The following is a 19,717-nucleotide window of genomic DNA, read 5'->3' as shown; positions in this document are numbered from 1 at the left end:
AATAACAACTTTCATTTTTGCTTGCAATGACATGCTTTTGGTAACCTTTTTCAGGAGAATGACTTTACAGTGGAGTTTGGACAGTTGTTTGGGTGAATGACCCTCGTTTGTATCCCATTCGGTTGTGAAAATGGTAATTGTGGCAGCTGGAAGCCAAAAGTGGCTGTGTTGTGTTGAGTACATTGTTGAATTGGAAGGGACGAATGGACAGTGATGTGGGCAAAATTCACTGACTTGTAGTTTCTACTGTAAGACCAGTCCCTTGGTCTGGCAGAAAACTCCCCAAAATAGCCCACAAAATTTTTTTTTTAAGGAAAATACGTAACCTAAGGTAATAGGTAACGTCCACATACTGATGGATCAAAAACATCCGTCTGTTCCCAAAGCAGGGTTGTATGTGCATACTCATAGCTACAATAGAGAAATGCTAACAGCCTCTGTAAAGACCACTAAGATGTTTTTGTACAGCCATGCAAGCCTCTGTGCCCTGCAGACACAAGACTGTACTGTGTCCTCCACTCTGAAGTGGATTGACATATTGCTCTATTCAACCACTTTACTGGGTTAACTTCCATGTTGCTGTGCAGACATGCTTGATAGCATTCAATTTACTAACTGAATGAGCAGGAATAACTCACAGGGTAGGCAGAGGCAGGCGGCCTGGACGGCGCTCTAATGTAAGAGCACGTCTGCTCGATGGGGATCGATTGCGACTTTGGACTTTTGTGTAATGCTCCCTGATCTGATCTGTGACTGAAAAGTATGTATCATAGTTAAAGTAGGCCTTTCCCTGAGAAATATGGACTGGTGTGGAATCAAGTATCTAGTCTCTCCTGGCCTTTATTATCTTGTTTTTGCTTGATCCCTTTTGTGGGTGAGCGCATTGAAAATTGTTAAAACGTCATGAGATTTCTCGTTCATAAAAAAAACTCTTGCAATAATAAATTAATTAATCACACAATGAATGGCAATGAAGTCAATAATTTAGCCAGCCTCCATCTATTGCCAGAAGAATGTGTGTCTGTTTTCTCATTTCTCGCCTCCAAAGAGGCAGGAATGGGATTCACTCTGTGCATTGGTTCGGCACCAAGACGCTTCATTAAACAATAGCCAACAGTGTGAGACCTTTTGTCATTCCTACAGATGCTTTGGCATGCACACAACAAAAGAGTGGAGTTTGTGTGTGGAGAAATTAAGACGATTAGCGGTATAGAAGATGGATGAATGGGTTTATTTGGTCTCACAAAAGAAAATCATCAATTTGTGGGACAATAAACATTGTCTTGCGACATTGCAGGTACAAGTCTGCTGTACAGTCATATGTTTTCATTGTACTTTGAAAACTTGTCTCGTTCTCGTGGACCCAATCTCATGCATCGTCTTTTCTTGTGATTTGGGTCTCACATAAAACCCCTACTAATTGTCACACAAGTTAAAAGATAACCTCCTCATAAAACAAAATTATGCTAAAATAAAGTAAAAACTGGGCAGGAAAGATGCATGATATTTTTAATTAGTGACACTTGCATTTTGTGCATGGTGTAGTATCTTGTAAAGTATGATTGTGAGAGATCAGAAATACATTCATATGCACATTATCATTTCTGAATTATTTTTTAATGGCACATTCATTTTACATTACTTACATTCAAACTTGTTTAGTTGTTAATTTTTTATCCTTAAATGCTATTTGTTTACATGGTGAGACAAAGCTTATTTGATTGCTCTTGGGTAATCATCTCTTTGCGTTCCGCTGGTTGTATTTGGGAGGCAGGAAGGACAACATGCATGAATGTGATTCTTTTGTATTCATGCCACAAACAGTGTACGTTTGCAGAGAAAATGATCAAATCTGCTCACACTTTGACCTTTTCCAGCAGGCAGCCTCATGAATGTTTTGACTTTTAGCGAGTGTTCATGACTGCCAAACTTGCTTAGACACTTTGTTCATTACAAAAGGTTCATGAAGTCATCCCGACATGATGCTGTTGTCATCGCGACTCACTGACTCACCTTTTTTTTTTCCCAGGTGTAAAGGCGCCTCTCACTATGGCCTCTCGGCGGACAGGAAGCGGCGCTCACAGGAGGGCGAATGCACCGACAGCACGTCGGAGCTCACCATCGCCACGCTGCCCGGCGACGGCCCCACCTCTGCCGCTGTTGCCCTGCTGGCGGACGAGGCAGGCCTGGTCAACCCAGCCTTTGACCCCAGCATGGAGGATCACAGCCAGTCGGGCAGCACCACCAGCCTGGCAGCACGCTGCAGCAGCAAGAAGAGTGAGTGTGAGTTGCACACATGTGGGGGACGAGTACAATTTCAACATGAAGAGGGAATTTTCGCTGCAAAAGCAAAAGCACGTTATGTCGTCAAAGGGGAAGCATTTTAAATATAGCCAGAGCTAGCATGCATTTCCACTCTGTGACGACAGCTGCCTCATTTCTGCCACTTTATGAAGTGAGCCTGCGGTCAGTGGGGACACCAAATGACGTCGCACAGCACTTTCGATAGCAGCAACCACTGCCACCGTGAGCGTCACTAATGCTGAACAAGCTGCCAAACCCAGGAGCTGCTGGAGCCTTTAAAGAATAATGTGGCTGTCAGGAGCCATTGCATCTCTTCAGGTCCCAGAGGGGGGCGGGGGTGCAAGGGAAGATGGTGGATGGCGCTGTAGAGTCTCGCCGAAGCCATGGCTGTGGTTCATCCTGTCTGTCTATTCTCTAGGAAAAGCCAGACAAGAGTCCCTCAGGGCCAGTTTGAAGCACCTTCTGGACATCGGCATGACAATCTGTGGTGTGTTATATCATGCTGCCGTTATGCAACCATGAGCACAGATTGGGTTTGCTAATTGTTGAGCTGCTGGTCGCGAGCGGCTCCTCTTTATGGAAACAGATGCATCACACACGCTTGTTGAGAGCAGTTCAACAAGTCAAGCTTAAAGCATACAAGACGCTGAAAAGATGCTGAACATAACTCACATTGTGATGACTCACAACTTTGGCAAAATAGTCCACATGCATTCAGCGGCAGAGCTATGCGGTGGTGGCCACCATTGGTCACTCTCCGGGCACCCCACTGGCCACCTGGACATATCAACTTACCGCCACCCCTTTTTGAGTAATGGTCTCATCTTGGTCACCCCAGTAAAAAAATTCTGACTCCGGCAACGCATGCATTGTATCTAATCATAACCTTTATGGATGCACTCACATTGAAAAATGTAAATATTACAAGACTGATGTGTGCTTCATCACAGTGTGGACATACTGCTTCGTCAATGTTTTTTAGTAAGCCATTGCTAATGCAGTTTTGTTTATATTTTACCTATTTCAGTCTCAGAAAGACATGTTACAATGCCTTTTGCTTTCATCCGGCTGAGCCCCCGTAGTTGAAACCCAAATCAGCAGCACCAATCAAGGCATGTAAACTGTATTTTTGATTAATTCAAGTATGGAGCCTTGTCTTGCGATGCAGAGAAAGCACCTTTTCCAGTGATTAGCATTACAGTAGACCAGGGGTCTCAAGCACGTTTGATATGGATGCTGTATGGTATCATGTACCCAGAAAAAATTATTACGTTTGATTAATGTTCATGTTAAAGGTTAAATGACTGTTAATAGTTATCCTCTCTATCCGTGTGGAAGTGGTAAGTTTTTGGCTATTTAAGTTTAAAGGAAATAACTTGAAGGCTACCGTTTAGGTCACTAGCTCTCTAGTTTGCGAGTTAGCATGTGTCCCAAGACCCTGCAGTTGCGCAATATGTTGTAAATAAAAAGAAAATAAATGTGACTATAGTCGTATAGTCGTCGTTTTGTCATGTCTACAGGGCTCTAATAATGCTTTGTTAATTTTAATCCGAAAGAAATAATTTCTCTACCCACCAACTATATGTGGTTTCTTTTATTATTATTATTATATTTATTTATTACTGATTGATTGATTGATTTTCTTTATTCTTGATTTGTTTATTTATTTTTCATCTTATTTTGTGTAGAAAAATAAAAATTAAGATGTTTGAGAACAGTGGAATGTTTTATCAGAGCCTTTCTTGTAGAAAATCGGAACAAAAGCAAAGTTTATTCATTGTTCTGTTTTTAATAAATGCGTTTTTTGGGGTTTTTTTGGAAAACCTGATGCGGCCCAGCCTCACCCAGACCCAAGCTCCAGTGGCCCCCAAGTAAATTGAGTTTGAGACCCCTGCAGTAGACTAATATGTTTCAATGTTTATGTCCTGGTGAGCAAAATGTACTTCATGAGTTTTCCTCCATCTTCTTTGGTTCTTCAATTAACATCAATTCATCTTTCTCTGAAAGAGCTCACAAAAATATGCCTTTCTGAGAATACACCCCTATTATTGTACTGTATACAACTTTATACAGGTTGCCAATATTACCAAAGGCTGACCAATCAGATGAAAAACTTCAGCAGACCACTGCAGTTCTGTCAGACATGTCCAGACATGTTGATGCTGAGCTCTATAAAAGGTGTCTCTCGCTCTCTTTCTGTCTAGTGAGAAGCCGATCTTTTAGAAGGCTGAACCGGGCCTTCAGTGTCCTCAGGAGGACCAAGAGTGGCACAGCCGTCAACAACGAGACATCGGAAGAGAGGGACAATGCCAGAAATTCCAGCGTACCACAAGGAGGTATGGATTCTGTCTGGAATCAATGCACGTTTGTGCTTGTTGTGCACTTGTGCTGGATCTTTGACTGCATGAACTCTGCTGTCCTGCCATCGTTCCCTAAAGAGGCTTCCAAAGAGAATGTGCATGTGTATTTGTGACATTCCCCCAGCCGAACAAGGAAGGTGACATGGCTCCAAGCGCAAGCAGATGTTCCTTTAATAATTCAGCTGCAGATTGCATAAGACCGCTGATGCATCGTGAGAGACAAATCAGGAGGGAGATCGGTTGCCCTGAGGCGCTTTTGGACAGGGAGGGACGGGTTAGCGGACGTCACACAGGATGAAGAGGCTCGTCACGTTCCTCCTACTGTCACAGGTTAACAACTTTGCGCAACAATGATGGAAGAGCCTCCTGGGAGAGCAGCGTTCACAACCTGCTGGATCCATTAGGCTGCAGTGATAATTACCTTAATATGCACACAGGGCCGTGGCACTGCTGTGACAGAGCATAACGTCCAAATAGAGTTGGAAGAGGAAATGTTGTGTAGGAACGTAGGATGACCAATGATCAGGGAAAAAATTATCACTGGAGAGGCTAATTAAACATTCATTGAAAGGATGCAGATACTAACATGGATACAATGGACATAAGAGAGTGAATACTGTGAATGGGGGAGGGGGGGCATGAAGGCTTACATAACAGTGTGAGCCCCGTCCGCTGTTAGATACGTTCTCCCACCTCCAAGCAATCTGACAAAATATTGACTTTTGGAGTGAAGAAAGTGCAGCGTTAGTAGAACAGAATATGACGACACCAAGCGGGGTGTCCCGCTGAGGGATGAGGAGACATTTTTCTTCTGTGGCAAAAAAGGAACAAAACCAAAGAATGAATCATTTCTGTCACTGAGGGGCCGTGGCTGATGGCCAAATTAGTCCTCCATAAGAATAGGATGTATCAGCTATAACAACAACTTCCTATAAGTGTGTGTACTTTTGGAGTCGTGCAATACTGCTTGTGATTGTTGAAGGCCACCAGAAAGTGAAGAGGAACTGCATAGAGCAGAATGGTTCAAAGCAGTCCTCCTTATGAAAATGAAAGAATTAGGATCACAAAGTGTAATTCTAACACTCCTGAACTATTGTATACACAAGGGTGCACCTGTATAGTATTTCAAACGTTATTTGTTATCTGACAAACTCACCACAAGGTATTTATAAGTAACAAACACCATCTATCCATCCGTTTTCTATGCCGCTTATCCTCATTAGGGCGAGAGGACTGGTCGCCAGCCAATCACAGGGCACATATAGACAAACAACCATTCACACTCACATTCATACCTATGGACAATTTGGAGTCGTCAATTAACCTAGCATGTTTTTGGAATGTGGGAGGAAACCAGAGTACATGCGAAAAACCTACACATGCACGGGGAGAACATGCAAACTCCACACAGAGATGTCCAAGCAGAGAATCAAACCCAGGTCTTCCCGATCTCCTGACTGTGTGGCCAACATGCTAACCACTCGGTCACCGTGCAGCGGCAACAAACACCATCAAGCAAACATTGCAGGGTCATGTGCAGGACTTGGCAAGTAATTGACCATTTGCATTACATGTACACCGAATAGGATATCCTTCAAAGCATTTTGAATACAACCCATAGTGGGTGCCACAAATTTTATTTACGGTTGTATGCAAAAATTTGCACTACAGTCTTGAAAAAAAAAACAAACACACTTTCATCATGCATTTGTGTAATATAAATTAATATAAATACATTTGTGATGACTTTTCATTCATCTAAATGGAATATATGTACAGGCAGAAGTACTTTGTAATTTTGTTGTTTGTGTGGGTTTTTTTTTTTTGGCATGCAGAATTCTACCAATACCAGCAATGCCACAGGGGGAAAATGTGTTGACAGCCATAAAACTGGAAATGGAACATACTGCAGGAAAAGTGTGTCTAGGTTTAATGAGGCAGGAAATTAATTCAATTGGATTAATTTTCTTTCCATTACTTTGCAGTGTCTAAGTCCTTCCAAATGTGTAACATTTTGCCTTAAAGGTTGACAATCGAATGCCAATCAAGTCCATATTTGAAATGTTGCACGTATTGTAGAAAGATGGATTTTACATTTTTCTCCAATCAGAGTTTGGAAATGCTCTAACCCTTCAAATTAACGCTGGCCGCCTCCTCTTTTGTGTAAAAAATGTGGAAATGTGAAGTTGAGCTTTTTCCCAGGCACATTTCCTACAGATGGATGTGACTAATCGCACAAACATCAAGTTCTACAATGAGCCAAGCGCCTTTTGCTTCTTGGCTCCTACGACTTTGTTTGAGTAACCTGAGGGAGTCGAGGCAGCTGCTCTGCAATATTCTGCTCTCTCGTTCAGCATCATTATTCTCTTACTTCCTCTCCTGTTTAACTTGGCTTGTTTTGAAAACTAGTTTTTTTTCTCCTTGCTATACAGCTGGACTCAAACTGTTCTTCTTCTTCTCTCCTCCTCAGTGCTAGCTCTGCCTCAGCTTCATCACCTAATCCCAGATGGGGAGGTTACCAGTATTAAAATCACCAGGGTGGATCCCTCAGAGCCACTGGCCATCAGTATCGTGGGTGGCAACGAGACGCCGTTGGTCCGCATCCTCATCCAGGACATCTATAGGGAAGGTGTCATCGCTCGGGACGGACGCTTACTGCCGGGGGACATGATCCTCAAGGTATCCTGAATTCAACATTTGTACAAACCAGGAATACTCACAATTTGTAGTGGAGCCAACACAGTGATGCATACCTTTGGGGAAATGTGGCCCGTAAACCCACAGGAAGTGAACATGCAACAGCTTCCAATCATCTGGGAAGACTTTCAAGGATTTAATTAGACTTTGTGGGAATTTGTGGCCATTCATGATGTGGACATGAGAGAGGGGCTGATGGCTCTCTATGTTCCAGTTCATCCCAAACGTGTATGATGGCATGTTCTTCAACACCAAAGTCATCCAAGAATGCCTTTATGGACCTCGCTTTCTCCGCTGGCAAAAGAAAAGGGGCGTTCCTCCCAAATGTTTTTCTCACTAAGTTAGAAGCATACAATTGTAGTCAAATATATTTTGGAAGATCATGTTTGTCTTTACAGGAAAGTTAACCATATTTGGTAACATGTGATGTTTCTCAGCCAATCAGAAAGTTATACTAACATACATGGTATAATGAAAGAATGTCAGAATGGTTTCTAGATTTATTGCTGGTTGTTTTTTGGAAAAACGTAATCTAGAGGTATCTGAATACTACGTAAATATGGTGACAATACTCACAAATTTGGCAACCTCCTTCAATGTCTGCTTATTATAATTATACGTCTGCTTATTATACTGCAAAAAACAGTGCTTTTAGGCATTGCATGTTGTTGTGTGGGGCGGCACGGTAGACGAGTGGTTAGCGCGCAGACCTCACAGCTAGGAGACCAGGGTTCAATTCCAACCTCGGCCATCTCTGTGTGGAGTTTGCATGTTCTCCCCGTGCATGCGTGGGTTTTCTCCGGGTAATCCGGTTTCCTCCTATATTCAAAAAACATGCTAGGTTAATTGGTGACTCCAAATTGCCCATAGGTATGAATGTGAGTGTGAATGGTTGTTTGTCTATATGTGCCCTGTGATTAGCTGGCGACCAGTCCAGGGTGTACCCCGCCTCTCGCCCAAAGACAGCTGGGATAGGCTCCAGCACCCCCCGCGACCCTCGTGAGGAAAAAGCGGTAGAAAATGAATGAATGAATGTTGTGTTTGTTGTATTATTCAGGTAACATACTTAGTGGTGGTAGTGGTACCAGCCATTGAAATGAACAAGAAATATAAGAAACAACGTAGGTCTAATATTTTTTTCTGTGACTTTACATATAATTTAGTCATTTATACACGCAATTTGACACATTTCTTGGTCCTCTTCGTCAGGTCAACGGCATCGACATCAGCAACGTGTCTCACTGCTATGCTGTGGCAACCCTCAAGCAGCCCTGTCAGCTTCTGCGTCTCACCATCCTCAGAGAACAGCGCCACCGCTATCGCCACCCACATGCGCAGGGCCTTGGGGGCGCCCACCCGTCCCATGGCCTCCCCCACCACCACCCCTTCAGGGACGACAGCGTCCACGTGGTCCTGAGCAAGAGCGTGCCGGACGAGCAGCTGGGCATCAAGCTGGTGAGACGGCCCGAGGAGCCCGGCCTGTACATCTTTGACCTGCTCGAGGGCGGGTTGGCGGCGCGCGATGGGCAACTCTGTGTCGGCGACCGTGTGCTCGCCATCAACGGGCACGATCTTCGTTATGGAGCTCCAGAGCATGCTGCTCTGCTTATCCAGGTTGGTGGAGCGGTGAAAGTATTTCTTTAAATGATATTCCCTAAAGATAACAGTCCATGTTCTTATGGTTCTGCTTGGCAATTCCAATGATTGAGGATAATTGTGTTGCACTACGCTGCACGTAATCCTATTTGATTGCAATGATTCCCTGCTGCCAGTCAATGGTGGTGCATTCAGTGCCTAATGATAGCTAATTGCTGTCGAATTGTGTAGGGTCTCTGGACCTAAAGGTTCCCGAGCAGAGTTCCACAGCACAAGTACTTTCTGACAGAGATGAACAACTGGCAGGGAAGAAATTAAATTAGACCACTTAAGGCAATAATGGGCCAGACTGCCTAATTTAGGCTCGCAGAGCTCTGTGCTACAGAGACCAAGGCAGCGACTCTCAGAGGAGCAGGAACTAGTCAGTCAGTCATCAGACTGTCTGTAGAAATGCAAATCCGTGAATAAATGCAGTGCCTGTATGGTGCTGTCATAAGGGCAAATGCAAATTAGTCATTAAGAATAAAAAAGCAAAGGTCTCTCATTCCAAAAATCCAAGCCAATCAACCACATAAGAAAATGTCAGAAGATTTATCCAATCACTCATGGTCCTTAAGGGAGTGACTTAAAAAAGAAATGAGATTCACTGATATTGCCACAAGCTCTTTAGGAGTAGAATGATGGAAAATGGGTAATGATATTCCATTTTATTGCTTCTCATAAGCTGTTTTAGGAACTAGGAAGATGGAAACTGGCACAAACTGAAGTCATTTTGAATGTACTGCTATTGATTTTTGTTTAATAGTTACTATAGAGCAAACACAAATGTTATCTGTTCAGACAGTTAGCTCATGCAAATGGTAGGGGAGTCACAACATCTTGTGTCAGAAGATCCTGCAACATTAAAAATTGACAGGATTTCTCCTTCAGTAATAAAATGTCTCATGGGCATTAGGTCTGGGATTATAATAAATTAATTAATTCATTAATTGTGCACACTTGTCTGTTTTCTTCGTCTCTTGCCTTTAACAAGACAAGACATTGGTTTCAGTACATTGGCTCATTTGCTCCATAGAACAATGTCATGAATGGAGTGAGCCCTTTTGTCGGTCATAAAGCCTCTTTTTCTCAGTGAGTGGAGGCACGGCCTCTGTACTACTGTATTCTCTCAGGCTAACCTCAGCTAGTTAACAAAAGTGAGGAATGGGATTGGCTAGCGTTTCCATTTCCTCCACGGTGAACATTGTAAATTGTTTTTAAAAGGTGTTGTTGTGTCTTCTAAGGCAAGCGAGGAGGGCGTCCACTTCGTCGTGTCTCGTCAGATCTGCCTTCCCGCACCTGATATCCTCCAAGAGGCTCCATGGGCCATGGACGGTCCCCCGCCGTATTCCCCTGTAGATATGGAGCAAACATTGCTGGTAGGCTCACACACACAAGACTAACAAATCAGTGTCTATATGGCTTTAACATCTGTCTTCTATCGTCCAGGACTCGTGTCAGAAGCCTGCCTGCTACGAGAAGACGGTCACGCTGAGCAAGGAGCCCTACGACTCGTTGGGCATGGCTGTGGCAGGGGGCATGTCCAGTCGTGGTTGGGATCTGCCCATCTATGTCACTAATGTGGACCCCGATGGCGTGGTAGGCCAGGAGGGATCCATACGCAAAGGTGATCTTATTGGCAGCTTTACAGGTGCCATGTCTGCTTTGCATGGGCGGTTTAGAATCTCTGCATTGCTGTACACGGTTCCCATATTCGTTTAAACAAATAGAACACATTTGAATACGTACTCTATCTTTAGCAAGTTCAAATGTTCTTTCGTAACGCTGTCCAAATCAAGGATGCAGCTTCTACTAAATCAGATCAGCGACTGGTGACGGATTTGTCTTGATGTTTGCCCTGCAGGCGCAGTGATTGACAAGACATGTGTCTAATTAAAAAAGTTAATCATCAAGCGGTGGAAGACTCGCTGAGGTTCAGTGCTCCACAAATGATCCCAAGGAAACATTAGCATAGGCATTAGCATAGCGGCGGTGATGCTAAGGAGAGTGAAACCAGGCAGTGGCTGACTGTAGAGTCGTTTCATGTAAAAACAACATTCTGTGTCCCTGTTGAGAGCGATTCTGCTGACTGCAGCATTTAAAGCTCGTCATGTCTGAATCCAATCTGTGCATTGTTGACATTGCGGTAGAGACGCAGATTTGTCACCAGATTGCCTCACATTTCACTCCTACCATATCGCACTATAATAAAAGTGAAACATATTCTGTTTTTTCTGTATCAGAATGAATCGTACTGTGTCTCATCGCAGCTGGAGGGAATTGTAGTGTGATGAATCAGAACAAACTAAAATGCATTGTAAACAGGAATTTTATTTAAGTTGAGTGAATCACACTCTATCACTTTCCAATGTACTGTGCTGTACAATTATCATACATGCTTAAAGGTTGTAGATCCCCTCACAATATACTTTTTATACTTATATAAGTCGGGCATAACTCGCACATTTTAAACACTCTCAAAGTTAAAATTTTGTTCAAATTTTAATGATCAATCTACTGGTTGGACAAAATAGGTTATTAAATGATAACGATATTCATTGCTCTGACCATGGTTCATCCTGGTGCTGTTTGGCTGTAGCATTTTTGTATCCTTGTTAAAACATATTCTTCCTATCGTCGTCCTCTTCCTCATCCTACTCCTGGAACCAAAGATTCATCTAGTCAGTTTAGTTACTTCTATTGTTTATTGGAGGTTAGCAAGCAGGTCAAGCAGTTTGCTTGCAACAGCACAAAGGAGATTGATTGACAATGGTCTTCAGCCAATCAGGACACAGAACACAAGGGGCGAGTTCTCCCTTAGCCAATCAGGACTGTTCTGGCTCTATATTTGGCCGGCTATTTCCTGCTGTGGGTTCTTAATTGCACATACAAGCACATAAATACACAGATGAGATGGCCTTACACACATGAGTATACAACACCCCCTACTGGTAGCAGTAGCAAATACAATAACAAACATACAACAGAGCACCGATAGATCACTCTAATACATCACAAAGAAGCAGAACACAATGCACATTCATATGCTGTTAAAAAATATATTCTAAATGTACATTTATTAATAGCGTATAACAGCAAATCCATGAAAGGGGAATCGTGATGTAGCGAGTGAACACTGTATCACTGTATAGTATCAGGCCATATTGCATTGTAATCAGAGTGAATTGTATCTTAATCGGAGTGAACTGTGTTGTAAACTCATATCATACTGTGTCGTAATCTCTGTGAGTTGTACTGTATGGCATTGTGATTGAAGTGACTTATATCGTAATTGGAACAAGTCATGCTGTATCGTAATTGGAGTGAATGGTATCATGCTAGGAATACCAGGAATCGTATTGGTGAATCGTACTGTATCACATCACAATTGAAGTAAGCGATATCTGTGCATTGTACTGTATTACATCACAATTTTATTGAAGCAATTTGAGTGGACTGTATGTTGCCAAGAGTGAATGGTATCCTATTAGTGTAAATGAATCACTTAGCTTTATAGCGTATGTATAGTGAATGTATTGCATCATAATTGCATCATAATCGTCTACTTGCATATATACATTAGTATTAGCATATCATCGTGTCCTTCCCATGCATGCTGGGGAGTGTCATTGCTTTGCCCTCTTTCATCGTAGCGCTGCCATATTTGAAAGCACACGTGTCACTCGCCTTTGTTTCCTTAGTGAGGACATTGAATATTTAATTGGGCTAGAGGACGAAGCCGCATCTTAAACCTCCCTTCTCGTGCTCTCTCCCTCTCAGGTGACATCTTGCTTGATGTGAACGGGGTGGATCTGACGGGCGTGACGCGGAGCGAGGCCGTGGCCAACCTGAAGAACACCTCCTCCCCCGTGGTGCTCAAGGTCTTGGAGATGCGACCGCCCGAGATGGGCCCACAGGACAGCGAGCTGCCGCCATGTCTCACTCCCTCACCCACCGACACCACCAAGAGCCTACTACCCAACAATGACTACTCCCCGCTGTGGGTGACATGGCTGCAGCTGCCCAGGTCTGATTGGCCGCAAAAAAATGGACACTAGATGATGTACACTACATGGAGTGTTGTTTAACGGCGCTGATCCCGCAGGCAACTGTACAGCTGCAAGGACATCGTGCTGCGGCGGAGCATGTCAGGCAGCCTGGGCTTCAGCATTGTGGGAGGTCAGGAGGAGGTCAACTGCAACCAGTGCTTTTTTATACGCTCCATCGTCAAGGGCACGCCTGCCTACAACGACGGCGGCATCAGGTACTTGCTTCTGTCCACTACTTACGCAGCTTTCTTCTCTGTCATAGCAAGAACCCTATTGGTTTTGACAGACATCCACTTTGAGATGGCCTGAGTGGTTCAAATCATGATCTCACTTCTCACAACAAAGAAAACACAGCTTTTTTAATAAGATTCCATATGTCAGTTACAAATTCCAGTCCAAATTTCCTTAAAACTTCAATTGTCTTCCTCAGAATGCGAACCCTATTGATTTTAAGAGGATGTCCATCTCATGATGTTTGACAAAACTGAGGTCAAGGGTTAAGTTTTTCTCTGGGTCTGTTTAATACAAATTCCCACCATTTTTTCTTTGTGTAGCATTCCTTCATTCATTCATTTTCTACCGCTTTTTCCTCATGAGGGTCGCGGGGGATGCTGGAGCCTATCCCACCTGTCTTTTGGGCGAGAGGCGGGGTACGCCCCGGACTGGTCGCCAGCCAATCACAGGGCACATATAGACAAACAACCATTCACACTCACATTCATAACCTAGCATGATTTTGGAATGTGGGAGGAAACCGGAGTACCCAGAGAAAACCCACGCATGCATGGGGAGAACATGCAAACTCCACACAGAGATGGCCGAGGGTGGAATTGAACCCTGGTCTCCTAGCTGTGAGGTCTGCGCGCTAACCACTCGACCGCCATGCCGTTTGTGTAGCATATGAACCCTATTTAGCGTAGAGTTGCTAATTTTAGCACTGCTAAGCTTCTCAAATAGCGGGGAGGGGCACGGGGAACTGTCGACAGGGCGTGAGAGGCTTTCATTCCAATGCACACCTACCAACATGTACAAATTTATAGTACTCGACATGCAATTTGATATGCAACACTACCCCCATATGGATAAAAGAAAAAGTAGCTGAGGTCAAACCGTTGCATGTTTTTTTTACAGGTAACTAGTTCCTGGCTGTTTACTTCAGACGGATTGGAGCAAGAACCCTGTTGATTCTAAATGGTGTTAACCTAAGATGATTACTAAAGTCAAGAGAAAATTTTAAAATGGAATATTTTTTTCTTAATCAAAACAAGAACCCTTTAAAGGCAGTCCGACTCTAATGTGGCTGAGATAGCCAAGTTCAACTGTCAAATTATGAGTCACTGACTCACTCACGTCCCTTTTGAGTTAATAATGTTTGTCTACTATAAGAACAGTGTTCATCTTCTAGGTTATGTTTCCTGTCTGAATGACACACGTGTGTGTGTGTGTGTGCGTGTGTGCAGGTGCGGGGACATCTTACTGGAGGTAAACGGTAAGAGCACATGGGGGATGACCCACATGGCGCTGGTGCGCCTCCTCAAGGAGCTCCGAGGAAGAATCACACTGACCATCGTCTCCTGGCCGGGTAGCCTGCTGTAGCCACGCCCCATTGTGGGAGGAGCATACAAGAGCCCTCTACTTGGACGGAACTTTTTTTTTCAGAGAGGGGACAAATTGAGACTGGACTTTTTCCAGAGTGTCATTTGTCCCTGCGAGGACGCAACCACTTGTACATGTCAAAGAGGACAGCCGCCAGGACACACACTGCAAGAGCAGTAGTTCTATATTCGGACGCTTTACTGTAAATGTTGGCTGTCCAAGAAGCACTTGTAAGACATTTCTTCTGTTTGTTTGTGGTCACAGGCTGCTTGTCCTGACTTCAATCCATGGACCGCACTACACGTTGCCAAGTAGTCGTCTCTGTTCTTCGACTCTTTTATTATTTCACTCTCAAGAGAAGCAGAGGAAAAGTAAACATCATCAGTGTGTTCATACGTTGTATAAAAAAAAAAGAATATTTAATAATTATTAGGTGACTTTGTGGAGGCCTTACTAATTTTCTTACTTTTAAGAGAAAAAAAAACACTGACTTGTATCTTGTCGATTGTCTGGAGGCCATCTGCTGTGGTTCTTTGTGTCCGCTTCGGCCCTTGTCGTTTATCTGATGGTACACTTGGTTCAATGGTCAATAAAGTCATTTGAAAAAGAGATAATGTTACAGAAACACTCACTTTAAGGCTTTTCACTTTTTGTCTCACAGTTATTCCTCATCCCGTTTATGTTGATGGTGTTCTGTGTGTTCCTTTCCAGTCCTTTACATCAAAAAATGCAGCTCTTTTTATTGTTGTGCTGCAGAATGGGCCCTTCAGTCCTTCAAGGTACTAGCTCAATCTTTCATTATTTTATTTATTTTATTTTATGCTGCAGATTATCATACAGATCATCCAGGACTGAAATCGACCGATACAGATGCCCATCATATGGATTAATTATACATTTTTCAATGTACATTGTGGACTCGCCTCCCGCCTCCACCTTTTATCTTGCAGGTAGGGCTACTTGTTTAACTGATTATGCATCCTTCTCCCATCACACGTTGTGACACACTGACAGCTATGTGACTAAGTCTGAATGAGGATTGAGTGTAATGAGTAGTAATTGAATGAAAATTAAGAAACATTTAAGTTTTAGGGCCCGTTCTGCAAAACAAGATGAGATTCAGACTTCTGTGTGATTCATGGATGCATGGTGCGCCACGATGCTCTCAGTGTACAGCAGGAACTGAGTGCACTGGCGACTTGGGAGTGTTTTGGGGATGGGGCGCGGACCTATCAGGAGCACCATCTGCTCAGTGAGAACACAAACTGTAGTTCAATATGTGCTTTCACTGTTAAGTCCCCAAATATCAGAAAATGTGGCTAGATTTGTCGCCAGTTGTTTTGAGAAAATATGTTGGAAAGAGGATTTGAATTTGGACTGCCCAAGATGTTAGTTCGGTGCAATAGTATTTGCTACAATACTCCTAGCCAGAGGTGATTGGAATTGAAAAGCATTTTCTTGGCATAAGCCGATCACATCCTATTCTGTTATTATAATTTGTATATGTTTTTGTGTGCAATATGTTTTTTATACATTTATTTTTATGGTATTTTAAATTTTGTATCGAAGTTATTTTTGATATATCACTTTTTAATAGGCAGCAGTACCTTTTCTGGTCTCAAAAGCACACATTTGTTATTTACATATATATAATATTGTTCATTATGTTCTTTTATTTCATTAGATGTGATAAGCCGACCCTTCACTCTGTGTCCAAGATGTCTATCTGGTGCAAGAACTGCAAGTGTTTTTGACCATAATCCTTAACAAAACAATGCATTTTGACCTCATGACAACATGCAAATGTCTTGACTGCTTGGAACATGACTATGCTTTCCAGCAGCATACCATACATACACACATGTGTGTATATGCTTTCCAGATGCCGCCAATGAAATGTGACCCTTTTTCTTAAATGAGAAAAGGAGCTCAAATGGGACGGTCTCCCTTTTTAAAAAATTCCTTCTCTGCCAGCAGAGACGAGACAGAAGTTAAGGGATAATGTTCTTGTTTCAGTGGAAAATGTGTGCCTATCAACACCTACAGGAAGGAGTGAACACCTGTAAAAACACACCTCAACGCTCTCCTATTCTCTATGTCCACCACTCAACCAATTAAGTCAATACATGACTCTTGCATGTAAAATTAACTAGCAAACACTCTTGTACACAAGTTTAACATTGCCACCTTTGGGTATAAGTTAGCAATTTCTAATTGAATTGTGTGGAATATATATACTGCTGTAACATCTTTCACTTTTTTGCGCATTTCCTGCGCGAAAAAGCCTGCGCGGATGAGAGGCCAAACGTCTTCTAAGACAACCTGAACAGCCCAGTTGCCATGGATTGACTACCCTGAGAGTAAAAAAAAAGATGGCCAAAAATGGTGTCTGGAAGAAAGTAGAAGTAGCAGACTTTCCCCTCAAGGATGATGTCTAAAAATGTGTATCTTCGTGGAGAAAAAGGTGCGGGTGGTCAGAATGTATACTATTGAAGAAATGCTGTTGCGATATGCAGGTTGCTCTTGTTTACGTTCAGTGGCTTCTCCTTTTTTTTCTTTTTGAGCCAAATGCGTTCATTCCCCTCTCTTGTCCACATCCATCGTCTCCAAATGTCCAAATAAGGTTAGAGCGACAGCAGAATAGTTTGTGCTAGCAGCCTCCTGTTTATAAGCACAGCATCCTCCCTTACCGCCGTGTCACAACCTGGCTGCAAACTCCCACATCTCAGCTTTTGATTTACACGTCATGGAGGTCACCAGCGTACCGAGCTGAAGGCCTTGGCTCGCTCGTCTGGATCCACCACCATGTCTCCCCTTCAGCTCTTGAATCTTTCAGTTGGCTCATCTGTGTCTTTTCTGCTTCCTCCTCAGAGGGATTCTCTCCTAACTTGGCCTCTCATCCTACAAGGACATTCTCTTCCTATCCTATGAGGCATCTCCTTGAGGAATGAATCATTTCCTTTTTCTCTTTTTTTACCTTTCCCTTGACATGTGTGCAGCATCTCTGCTCCCTGCTGCTTGTGCTCAACCTTTCCCTCCGGGATATTAGGAACAGCAGGCTTTTCTGGCACCAGACCACGTCCATATTTAGTGTTTGACAGTTAAACACCTGCTTGTTAGAATGTCAGAGGGAATCTCTCAAAAAAGATGAAACCATGACGAATGAATAAAATATCTTCCTTTACTTAAATCGGATGCCTCCTGAATGCCCGCAGGTGAGATCTCGCGCTGCTTTAATCCTGCTTCACAGCTTGGCACAGGGATCCCCTTCCACTCCTCCATGATGACAACACTGGTAGAGATGGTGGATGTTAGAAATGTTGTGCTTCTTTACTGCAAAAGGTGCTCAACTGGGTTCAGGTCTGGAGGAGACATCACTGCATCAGGTTCAGTTCAGCTTTCTCCACAAGGCATTTGTGTTTGGGCTCCTTATCATGTTAGAAACCTGCTTCAATGCCACATTACATGTTGGAAATAATCTTTCCACTCATTCCACCACAGCTCCCTAGTGAGGGCAGCAATCGTGTAGCGCCAGAAAACCAAAGGAGAACATTTTTACAGTCACAGTACGTAGTGGAATTTATGTTTCCCCCTCAATGAACCACAGCTTCACAGTGCAAGCAGCACTCGCACAGACCTTGGCTGTGTTGCTGCCACAACCATGCTTGACTGTAAACAAACACAGTTACCTTGATACGTATTTACATTGCTAGCTATTTTATTAATGGAACAGCGTAAAATTGTTTTCACAGAAAATCCTAACAAAACAAATGCTGCTCTTTAATACAGTTGAAAAGACAGCATTTCAAGAAATGTGCAAATGTTAGACAATATGAATTGCTTGTGAGAAAAAAATATGTCACAGACGGCAATTACACCACATTGCAGAGTGAATAATGACATATTAAAGGATGATTTGAATTATTATGATATATTATTATTATTATATATTTTTCTTTTTTTTTAATCTAATCTCATCGTGGACCAAATCTTGTGTATTGTCTTGTCTCAAGAAACCTAGCATACTCCAGTCTTGTCAGTGCATCTGGTAAGTCACTGTCTTACTTGTGAAAACTACTTCTGGTACTTGCCTATATTCTGATCTTCACCAAAATCTAATCTAATTGTTGATATTTTTGCATAATCCCGAGACCAAAAGAACATTGCATGGCCGAGGTAGTAATAAATGTAATAGTGCAGCTCTGGGCCTTCTTTCTCTCTGTTTCACCTGAAATTCATTGGTCTTTTGGCCTCATAAAAAGTCCATGCTGATGGAGATTTACCTCCTTTACATGAGTGATGGGAAACATTCCATTAGAGCAGCTTCCTTCTTCTTCAGGTTCACTTCACCTTCACTTGGAAGTCGTACTGTTATGTGATGTGCCAGCCATCCATCCATCCTTCCATCCACTTCAAAGACTCCCTTTGGAGGGCTCCATTGTTGTATTCATCTGTTAGCATGTTGGACCGCTTCCTTTCTTCCTGAAATGAAAGACACATTGTGAATGCAGACGATAAAGGTACCCTGGAAACAGTGTCAAAAGTCATAAAAGTCAAACATGGCTTTCAATAAAAACTCACCTAAAGAGAAGATTTATTTTTTTAGGACTGATGCTACAATAGTGTGTTTTTATAATATTGCTACTACTGACTTGGAAACAAACATTTACAGTGCATTAAATAAAGTACATAGCTGCACAGCGGCTGAGTGGTTGGAGACTTGAGTTTGATTCTACCCTCGGCCTCTCCGTGTGGAGTTTGCATGTTCTTCCCGTGCATGTGTGGGTTTTCTCCGGTTTCCTCCCACATTCCAAAAACATGCTAGATTAATTGGCGACTCCAAATTGTCCATAGGTATGAATGTGAGTGTGAATGGTTGTTTGTCTATATGTGCCCTGTAATTGGCTGGCGACCAATCACAGGGCACATATAGTAGGTGTACCCCGCCTCTCGCCCGAAGACAGCTGGGATAGGCTCCAGCACCCCTGCGACCCTTGTGAGGATAAGCTGTAGAAAATGAATGAACGTATATATAGAGTACCCTCTACTGGTTGATCTCAATGGGAATCATGTAAA

General features: G+C 42.9%; 1 protein-coding gene across 5 annotated transcripts in view; it reads left to right on the top strand.

Moving 5' to 3' along the window:
• Window positions 1–16,241, top strand: part of lnx1 (ligand of numb-protein X 1) — a 38,945-nt gene extending 22,704 nt beyond the window's left edge. For 3 of the 5 annotated variants that reach the window (XM_058073459.1, XM_058073460.1, XM_058073461.1), the window contains exons 4-12: window positions 2,030–2,283; window positions 4,509–4,640; window positions 7,135–7,343; window positions 8,571–8,975; window positions 10,241–10,375; window positions 10,446–10,623; window positions 12,777–13,023; window positions 13,102–13,260; window positions 14,506–16,241. In XM_058073459.1, the coding sequence (XP_057929442.1) occupies window positions 2,030–2,283; window positions 4,509–4,640; window positions 7,135–7,343; window positions 8,571–8,975; window positions 10,241–10,375; window positions 10,446–10,623; window positions 12,777–13,023; window positions 13,102–13,260; window positions 14,506–14,641 (1,855 nt within the window). In that variant the 3' untranslated portion in view covers window positions 14,642–16,241. The remainder of the gene's footprint in view (window positions 1–2,029; window positions 2,284–4,508; window positions 4,641–7,134; window positions 7,344–8,570; window positions 8,976–10,240; window positions 10,376–10,445; window positions 10,624–12,776; window positions 13,024–13,101; window positions 13,261–14,505) is intronic. The other 2 variants (XM_058073462.1, XM_058073463.1) reach the window with 2 other exon arrangements.
• Window positions 16,242–19,717: the final 3,476 nt, after the last annotated feature.

The sequence above is a fragment of the Doryrhamphus excisus genome, chromosome 5 (assembly GCF_030265055.1).
Source record: "Doryrhamphus excisus isolate RoL2022-K1 chromosome 5, RoL_Dexc_1.0, whole genome shotgun sequence".
In the NCBI taxonomy this organism is placed as follows: domain Eukaryota; kingdom Metazoa; phylum Chordata; class Actinopteri; order Syngnathiformes; family Syngnathidae; genus Doryrhamphus; species Doryrhamphus excisus.
Note: the sequence above shows the minus strand (reverse complement) of the source record. Positions and strands in the feature narration are given on the sequence as shown.